Source organism: Xenopus tropicalis, chromosome 4, assembly GCF_000004195.4.
Source record: "Xenopus tropicalis strain Nigerian chromosome 4, UCB_Xtro_10.0, whole genome shotgun sequence".
Lineage (NCBI taxonomy): Eukaryota > Metazoa > Chordata > Amphibia > Anura > Pipidae > Xenopus > Xenopus tropicalis.
This window is the reverse complement of record NC_030680.2, coordinates 123495577-123506227: the sequence shown is the minus strand read 5'-3', so window position 1 is coordinate 123506227 and position 10651 is coordinate 123495577. Positions and strand designations below refer to the sequence as shown.

General features: G+C 37.6%; 1 protein-coding gene across 1 annotated transcript in view; it reads right to left on the bottom strand.

Moving 5' to 3' along the window:
- Positions 1–3819: 3819 nt before the first annotated feature.
- The window catches only part of cacng2 (calcium channel, voltage-dependent, gamma subunit 2), a 53028-nt gene continuing 46196 nt past the window's right edge, over positions 3820–10651 (bottom strand). The window contains exons 3-4 of the mRNA NM_001102948.1: positions 5685–5825; positions 3820–5143 (exon numbers count right to left, since the gene is read on the bottom strand). Coding sequence (NP_001096418.1) covers positions 4614–5143; positions 5685–5825 — 671 coding nt within the window. The 3' untranslated portion in view covers positions 3820–4613. The remainder of the gene's footprint in view (positions 5144–5684; positions 5826–10651) is intronic.

Below are 10651 nucleotides of genomic sequence, written 5' to 3'. Positions count from 1 at the left end.
TGTAGCTACAGCTGCCTGCATGCTTTTACTCCTCATCATTCACTGATGGGTTCTGGGAGTTGTAGTTCAGGACCCAAAATTAAGAAAAAGGGCTCAGTGTTTAATGCTGGGCAGTGATCTTACTGCCAGCACACTAAGGGGAATGTATAAAGAGCGACAGTAGCTAAGGGTTTGAATAGCAAAAGGCCTTCCACCAACTTCCAGCTCTTAATACAGTATGGCAGGTTATTAGTACAAAAACAATAATGTACAAATGCACCAGCTTTTAGTAAATTTATCCCTTAAATTTATAAATGCGTTATCCAATATGAATTGTTGCCCTTAAATAATAATAATAAATAAAAATAGATGTGTTTAATCTATTGGTCGGCATATATATATATGGATATAGGGTGATTTGGAGGTTTGAGATAGAATGTAACTTTAATAAGCAGTTGTGTGTGGTACGTAGGAAGCCAGTTGTTAGCTCGCTGTATCAGTACGTAGCACTCACAATTAGAAGATGACATAGAATTACTTGGCAAACTGTCTGAAATTATCTATAGTATCCAAAGATTAGGGTTGCACAAAGCAAAATAAATATCATTTGCACCCATCACGTATCCCCATTAAAGGGAAAATGAACCCAATCTGTATACATATGTTGATTGGATTCTCTGCTTCTTAATCTTTTAAGGCAAAGTACACCCTCTGTTTAATCTACATTTATTTGCAGTTGTGAGATCATAGCCCATTTTGTGCACTGAACATAGTTATGCGGATAATTTGGGTTGAAGAGGTACCGCACTCTTCTTGCCCTACAGTTTGGCATTTATAGTGTAATTTTGCTCTATTTGCACTTTTGGGTTTTGGCAGGGGGTTTCGCTGCTAGTTACCGTTATGGCACTCACACCCAAAGCAAGTGTCAGATATGGATCAATTTGTCTTTACGCTATTTCCAGGAGACCCTTTGGCTGATTTCTAATTAAGCCAAGCTGATGCAAAGCATCTCTCCTATACTTGCATTTTTAAAGGCAAGGAATGTTCTGCACACACAATAAGCTTATATAGTAATCATACAATAAGGATAATATGTTCCCTTTAATCCTTTTGTATATCAAGAGTCAGAGTATTTCATTTTATAATGAAAAAAAAAATTGGACCAAACCATCAGAGCAATTTTGGGGCATATCAGTTGCTTAAAAAGGAGAAAAAAATTTAATAAGGGTTTATTGGGGCATCACCTTTGCTGGTTATATCGCAGTTGCACCAGAATCTTTTGTTCAGACACTCCCAATGCTTCTCTGTCATTCTAACTAAAATTATACACAATAGAAATTTTCCTTTACTCCTTCTTGTTCATTAACTATTTCTTCCCAAAGCTCGCCACGGATAGCATAGGCAAAATATATTCTATATTATATTAATGTTATATTGCCATGGTCTAGCCTAAAACCACTTGAAATTGAAGTAGAACCATCAATTTGAGGACCTGACTTGCACGCCTACAGGGTAACAGCGCTGTTCTCCTTGCCAGACTTGGCTTGTGCTTTCTCAATGCTCTGTATGCCTCCCAGTCCCCAACTTTTTAAAATTCATATAATACAATCACTATCCATTCAACAAAGTAATGAAGAACATATAGATTAGTGAGTGGGCAGGTTACCAACTGCAGCTGATAGGGGTACACATTAAACCAAACTAACAATATTATCAATGGCTTGTTTTGTCTTTAATGACTACTACTTATTTTTGGCAAGTTTATGATACTGCATCTTTAAATAGTGAGGTAGAAGCCATTGCTTGTGCAGAACATTTTGTCTCCATAGATTTGCATTTCTACATTGGAGTGGGGGCTGCCGTATGGATTGCTTTGTATGTGATAAGTCTACAATGTCTCCATAGACACTACCAGGCCTGGACTGGGATTCAAAGGGAACCTTGGCATTTCAAGTACACAAAGGCCCAACCAGCCCCCCATAGTTCCAACAAATAGTGACTGTCTATGGCATCTTACAGCAGCCCCTCAGACTGCCAGGCTGGGCCTGATCGACTGCATCCTCAGTGCTATGCTCTGTCTATAAAGAAGGCCTCCACTGAAACAAAACTATATAGTGGTTCCTACTAATACCAGTCAATGAAAATGGCAGATCAGCAGCATTTTGGTCACTGTATAATCTATTCCTATTGTACGTTATAGTTTCTTTAAATGTTAGAAGGGGAACACTTTGCAGAAAATATTTCATTCTCTTTGTAAGTAAATCACTAAATCAGATCAAGTCCTTATCTGAAGATAGCCATATGAGATAAATCCTCTTTTTTTTTGCATTGCATATATAAATCTAAAGAATATAAAAATAAAATAATTATATATTTGTATCTCTATATACACATACATATATCTAAATCTAGGCAGAATTGACATGTAGGTATAAACATATGTATGCGTGTACTCTGCTGTTCTTGTATGTAGTTGGCATGAAGTGAGTCAAGAGGAAAAGAAAAGGAAAACATATCATTTTCATACAAAGCTTTCTCCCCCCACTGGTATTCTTATAAAGAGTCCGATGTGGGACCACCCTAGCCCAGAAAGGTTAAAAAAGCCTGACCTGGAATTTTCTGTGTCATTACACCTCCCCTGGTAAATTTAGTATAAAAAAAACAAAAAACAAAAAAAGAAATAAAATGCAACCAAAGGAAAAAAAATACTAACCCCCTGCTCTGCAATCCTGGTCACACAAATTCCCACTTTGTTTGAGTTTTTTTTTTCTTTTTTTGTCTCAAAAATCTCGTCCCTTTTATGATATATTCTGGCCCCAACCCCCATTATTTTTCCCCAAATTTTCTCGTCCTTTAGCTTCAGTTTATTTTTTTTTTTTTTCCTTTTTTTCATTATTTAAATGGTTTAGTAAAATGAATGGGTACATAGAGGGTTTCATGCATTTTTTTTTCATTGGTTCATTCTATCATTTCGGGGATTTTTTTTTTAAATGTGTTTTGAAATTTTTTTTGTCTTTTTTAAGAAATCTTTTTTTTTTTCCATTGATTTTTTTTCCCCATCATTTCTTTCTTCGTACTTGTGTTTTCTTGATCCATTTGGGTCACTAGCCCTTTCTGTCATCTTGCAGTCACACCATTACCCACTGTTTACATGAAACAGCTTGATTGCATGGGGGAGAAGTTTTTCTCGGAAAATAATGACAATTTTGCACCAAAAACATCTTACCTGCTACTGCTTAACAATCTATAACATCCCGCCATATTAAATCTGCCAATACAATACCACAGTATAATAATGCTCATGCTGATGACAATCTTTACACACTGCACTTTAAAATGATGCTGAGTATCTCTATTCACTGGTAATACTTGGAGTGCTCGTTATAATGAGGCAATGTATGTCTATACAGCGACACACTATGTTGCAGAATGATTTGTGAGTATTTTATACCCCTGATATCTCATGATTGGAGATGGCCATCTACTACATTGTATAATGGTGTTGAGAATGGACATAACACAGTCTGGAATGGTGATTCTTATCTCACTACAAGTTCATTGCGTTTAGGCTGCAAAACATTCTTTTTTAGAGATATATAACTAGGTATGTAAGATACTTGGAATCATTATAAAGCACAGCTGCAGTCAGTTATTATTATTTTTTTTTTTTTGAAGTGAAAAACATTAACATTTTTTCACCCCCAAGCAAGCAAGGTTGCTTTAAAGACAGACTGAATCCTTTGTAAATCATAGCCTCAAAATTCAATGTATGTGTTATAACAACTCGATTCAATACATCAGTAAGGGAAATAATCTCTATGGTTTAACAGAAAATCTTTCTTTTTTTTTTTCATTATGTGAGATATTCAAATGCTAGAATGCATTAATAGACTGGGCGTTTAAGACCAGATTTTAAAGACCAGAAAATTAATTTGGGTTTTCCAATTTGCTTTCTATGATTTTAGCATTGCCACGGGCCTCAAGGTGTTTAGATTTCCAAGGACAATGCAGAAAGTAAAGAAATACAAAAGAAAAAACAAAACAAAAAAACAAACAAATGAAAAAACAACATAAAACAATACCTGGTATTGTTTTGAGGAGGTTTTACAAAGGGTAAGCACTGCCTGTAATGCTACTGGATCTGTGTATCAGACTCATTCTCTTGGTGTTCTGAAACTTCCCATTGATCTATGTTAGCTGGAAACAGCATTTTGTTCTCAATTGTCAGCTGAATGGAGGCATTTTGGCAATTTGGAGACATGGAACGTTCAGAATTTTTAACCTCAGTCCCCTGTGAGAATCGTAGAACCTAATTTAATACTTGTTGTCCCATGTGTTTTAGAATATTAGAGAATGGGCACTTTCTAAGTTCAAAACATAGAACCTAAAATGAACTGGCTAAAATTTAGACTAGAAAAATACTTAATGAATTGATTTTAGCACTTTGCAAATGGGTAGTTTCAGTTTTTTGAGCCCTATTTAAAAAAGGCCAGATGAGGGGCCTAAATAAGAAGCAAAAATGTTTATTTCACAGACAAAGCTTGATACACAGATCCTTCTGACTTGACCATACTGCTTTAACATTCTGACCCTCTGTTCTCTTTTATCCCCCTGTTTTTCTCTTCCATCCTTTTTCATACTGGGGTGGTCCTGCGGTTCGCTGTGTTGGTATGCACAGAGTCCTTGTTATCTTTGGGTATACAGTTATGAACTTGGAGGAAGCTGTTATCCGAGTTATAAGTGGCAGTGGGGGTCCCAGCCGACTTTAGGGTGTCGCGGGTCAGCGTGTACATGGAGATTTCAGTGGATGGTAGGGTATTGAAGCCCTTGAGCCCAACAGGGGAGGCATCACGGGAGTGTGATGGCTCCGTTGACCGAGAACTGGAGCGGCTGCGCCTCTGATAGCGGTAGCGATAACTTGGGATGCGCGTGATTGCAGAGGACTGGAGGTAGTCCGTGGCCCGTGCAGTGGCCCTCAGCTGTTTGTGTCGGTCAATAAACATGTGGACTGCTAAAACCCCCACCATTTCTGCAATAATGAAGGAGAGAGCCCCAAAGTAGAAGGACCATCCATATGAGTAGCTGTTTTTCTTGGAGTCACTCTTGGAAGGGTCACCAGCATTGGCTGATATGTAGACAATGATCCCAATGATGTTACTTAAGCCTGTGGTCATTAAACAGGAAAAGGAAAATAATAATGAGTACAGAAAATATTGGAATATTTTGCAAAAGTAAAGGCTGAAGGGACTGCAAATTAAGTAGAAAAAAAAACACAAAACAAGGCTCATGTTTAATAACAGTGTAAATTAGGCCCAAACAAAGATAATATCTAAATGGAAGTATTTTTGAGCTGTCAATAGAATAAAAGAACATTCTGAGACACTGGGCAATGTGACAATCTGGCACAAACCACCATTGGTGGATAAAGCAAGTACTTTGCACCAGAACCAGATTCCAGCTAAAGCAAAAATGTGGGCCTGACTGGTGCATATCTTTAAACTACAGTACATGGAAAAACAAGTTCAGAGCCATGACTCTTCCGGATAAATATGTGTTGCTTATTAAAGATGAATAATACAAGAGAATGTTAGAAATGCAGAAAGGATATATTCAGATTCACAGGCCGCTCATGATAAGAGCCATATACACAGCCCCAGCCCGCACTACTCCACAATACACCCCCCCCCCAGGTGACACCCTGTTACCTGCAGATACAAAGAAGATGCCAGCACTCAGTATGATGTTATGTCGGGTCTTGTAGAATTCACTGGCTGCAATGCAGAGCCCTCCCATAAAGAGCAGGATGACGCTGAGAATTGGGAATATACTGGAAGCCCTCACAGCCCCTGAGGGAAGAGAGTGAAAAAATATTCTTACCTGATTGCCATATAGCTGGAAATTTAAATACATCATTATTTTGTGTTCTAGCCCTTCCAATTTTATTATAGATCCTCACCTGTCTGTCATATCCACAGAAAGTTCTACTTCAAAAACTTAAATTCAGACATTTTGAGATCAGATAATGATTCACACCACCCTTGAAACTTTGAAAATTAATTTTTAGACTTTATGAGATTTTCTATTTAACCAGGCAGGGACGAGCCCTATAAATAATTACATTCAGGTATGGAATTGTCTCCTGCTGGTAAACTTGCATGTACTGCTTAACAAAGATTTTTGGTACGTCAGATTTTTATAGTTGGACCTGACTGCGTAGGGGAATGAGAAATCCAACAGTTACATTGCGTTGAAAAAAGACCAGAGTCCATCAAGTTCAGCCCTTCCAAGTAAACCCAGCACACACAACCCACACCTACCAATCTATACACTCACATACATAAGCCATATATATATATACTAACATCAATACTAATTGTAGATTTTAGTATCACAATAGCCTTGGATACTATGCTTGTTCAAGAACTCATCCAGGCCCCTCTTATAGGCATTAACAGAATTTGCCATCACAACATCACTAGGAAGGGCATTCCCCAACCTCACCGCCCTCACTGTGAAGAACCCCCTACATGGCTTCACATGAACGTTCCGTTCCTCTAACCTAAAGGAGTGGCCTCTGGTGCGCTGATTGTTTTTATGGGAAAAGAGAACACCCCCTATTTGCCTATAATCCCCTCTAATGTACTTGTACAGAGCAAGCGCCTCTTTTTCAGAGAAAACAACCCCAACCCTGACAGCCTAACCTCATAGTTTAACCCTTCCATCCCCTTAACCAGTTTAGTTGCAGTCTCTGCACTCTCTCCAGCTCATTAATATCCTTCTTAAGGACTGGAGCCCAAAACTGCACTGCATACTCAAGGTGAGGCCTTACCAGGGACCTATAAAGGGGCAAAATTATGTTCTCATCCCTTGAGTCAATGCCCTTTTTTATACAAGACAGCACTTTATTTGCTTTAGTAGCCACAGAATGACACTACCTGGAATTAGACAACTTGTTATCTACAAAAATCCCCAGATCCTTAGGGATCCCCCAACACACTACCATTCAGTAGATAACTTGCATTAAATTATTTCTACCAAAATGCATAACTTTGCACTTATCAACGTTGAATCTCATTTTCCAGTTTGCTGCCCAGTTTTCCAATTTTGTCAAATCGCAAAGCGGCAGCATCCTGCATGGAACTTATAGTTTTGCACAATTTTGTGTTATCAGCAAAAATAGAGACAGAACTTTCTATGCCCACCTCCAGGTCATTAATAAACAAGTTAAAAAAGAATGAGCACTTTTGCTTAATTAGGCTACATGTAAGTTTTGTCAGTTCTATTTATTCACATACATAGGGACACCATCGGAGGAGGGGGGGGGGGAGAAGGGGTACTTGTGTGCTGGGCCCGGTGAATTTTACTTCAGAAACGGGACCCATTATCCAGAATGCTCGGGACCCAGGGTATTCCAGATAAGGGATCTTTCCATAATTTGGATCTCCATAACTTAAGTCTTAATTTAAATATTAAATAAACCCAATAGGATTGTTTTGCCTCCAATATTTAATTAATTACATCTTAGTTGGGATCAAGTACAAGGTACTGTTTTATAATTACAGAGAAAAAGGAAATCATTTTCAAAAATTAGAATTTTTTGCTTAGAATGGAGTCTATACGAGATGGCCTTTCCGTAATTCGGAACTTTCTGGATAATGGGTTTCCGGATAAGGGATCCCATACTTGTATTGGGATCTGGTTACTGAATTCTATGAGTGTCTCCTATATGAACTTTTCTGCAGTAAAAATGATTGGGCCCAACAGCAACATGATTGGGCCCCTGTACTTACACAATTCATGTAATTTACAAAAAAAAAATGTTACTTTCAAAGAAACCTATGCAACTAGTATGCAACTAGTAAAACTGATCCACAATTTAAAGACTGCCTTATAAGCACATTTTTTGACTATTTCTATAAAACAACACTGACTAGTCATTGGGCCCCTACATTTACACAGTTATGTAACCTATGCAAAAACTCATGTAACTTCCATATCAAGCAATGACAGCGCAGAGCAGGGGCAGGTAGGCGGGAAGAGGTTAAATTTAGGGCAACTCCACTGACCTCCAATAAACTGAATGTTAATTAGCACATTAATTAATAGAACTTTTTATATGAACTGCTTATTATAGAGTAACATCAAGGGGCAGATTTGCTAAAACTCCATCATTTCTAATTTTTTTAATTTTCAAATTCAACTGAATTCGTTTTCCCAAATGTCTGATATTTACTGAAAAAGTCTCAAGGAAAAGTTGTAAAAAAACTCGACTTTTTTGAATTGTCGCTGCAAAAATCCCAACTTCATCCAACTGTCGCTGTGACAATCTTGACCATTGACTTCTACATAAACTGGGCAAATTTAATCTGGTGAATTGTTGAAAGTAAAGCTCTGCAACTTTTCTTTTCACACATGTACTGTGTACTGGTTGTGTTTATGGGGGCCCCATATAAATACCTTTTACAGGGCCCCACATTTTATGATAGCAGCCCTGCACATCACAACAATGAAACTGAGTAAAGTAGCAGTGTTCAACCATGTAGCCTGCCTGCCCAATAACAATCGGTGTGCACCGGGCTTAAGGGAAAGTAAGCAAAGCACAAGATAAAGTATAAACATAAGGGTGTGGTTGAAAAACATGGAAAGGGTGTAAGAATGAGAGAAGAGAGAGCTAAATGGTGGTGCAAATGCAAACTGATACTTGGGTACAAGGCCCAAGTGTCCCTTAGTGGGACTGAGATACACTTCTAGGACCGTCTAGAAAGCAAGAATAGGCCAGTCAGAAATTCCGCTATTTAATATAGTTTACATGAAATCGGCTTTATCTTGGAACTAAAGATTGGATTGCGGGCCTGCTAATAAATATTTACCAAAACAGTCACACAATTTCCAGATAAATCTAAAATTTAGATGTTGTGTTTTGTTTAGATGATTCTACTAAAGATAATTTTTACAGATTTGCTCTGAAAGAGCCTCCAGTCCTAAAATATTGCTTGCTTTGTATGCATTTTATATATCATGGGATTCATTTGATTTTTCCAGAACAACATTATGTATAAAGTTCAAGAAATTTAGATTTTGCAAGATCCCCTTTACATGCCTTATAACTGAAGGCTTAGGGCACATCTAACCAATGCACAATGCATGCCAACTCAGCACATAGAAATGCCAATGATATCTTGCATTTTAGTGAGTATCTCATACATAAAATGTATTCAGCATTTATAACCTATAGTTAAGGGGTACATTTGCATTTATCTACAAAACATCTAAATTATTTGTGTGGATAAGCTAGGGGTATGCATAAGCTTTGTTTTACAGGAAAATATACCTTCTGACCCAGCCTTTACATTAGGGCCTGTTGGGTAATCTTAAACATTTAAAGTTAAATATGACAGCCCTTGAAGAATAGGAACCAACATAAGAATTGGTAGAAGGAAATATTACGTACAGTAGGATAAAGCCTTTAGCATGCTGTCATATATATCTTGAAAAAGTGTGGCATCTATTGTATTATTCATGACTTGATAAAGGAGCGGGACGCTTTGAAACATTGCCTTTTTTTCTATGTGTTTTAACAATAAAGTGTTTGGAGTGCAGGACTTTTTTGGTGGATAGATATATATATATACATATATTAATATTTAGCATTAGGGGTAAGATAGCAAGATCTAGTGTTTTACAACAAGGAAGGAAGGAAAAACAAAGGGGGATCTAAACCATCAACTGCAACTTATTTATTGCCTATAAAGTCTATAACTACCACAAGCATTTTTCTTTTAAGGATAAGTAAGCCTTTTTATTTTAAAATCCATAAAACAGCTCCAAACAGACCCCAAAATGGTATAACTCTCCCTACACTGAGTCTCATCTCCTTTCTAAGAAAGAAGCTGAATCAATCTGCAGAAACCAATCACTTCCTTATCTAGTACAAAGCTCCACCCACTTTAGTATAGCAAGCCTTCCTTCTTTAAATAGGAAGCCAATTAAAGAGCTGTCTACTGTACAGGCCTAATTTAATTATAGATTTTAAAATAAAAGGTATTCTGTTTGGCTCAATTTTACTTTTACACAGGTTTGTAACAAAGCCTCAGGTTTCATATATCTTATATGGTCCAGGAAAGTAAAAAAATAACTGTTGGGGGCACCACCCCTCCCCCAAGTGACCAAATTTACACATTTTCTTCTTAGAAATAAACCAGCCCTGGGTATTGGCAGCGGGTGTCCCTGGGGAAGGCTTGGGGCAGAGGCAGGCTCAGTACAGCTGAACTGTAATCTTACACTACAGGTTTTGAATATGAGTTTGGGCTAAGCCTTCTGTGTTACTTCAGTGCAGGTCGATGGATACATCGAGGAACACACATTTCCTTTTTGACAGTGAAGAATTTCATTTTTTATGCTTTCTTCATAAGGCAGTACATTAAAAACTGCAGTTCAATATCATTATATGGGACAAGCGGTTTAATTTTTTATCTGATAAAATGTCCTCATTCTATACATTAATGCCTTTGCTGACCCAGTGACAATACATGTTTACCATTACTCACATGTTCTATTACCCATATGAAATGCACTCATAGTATCACAGAAATGTGTTGCTACCAGGGCTGTATTTATATATATAGGCACCTGAAGGCCTGTTCCTGGGGTGGCAGCCTAGGGGTGAGCTTAT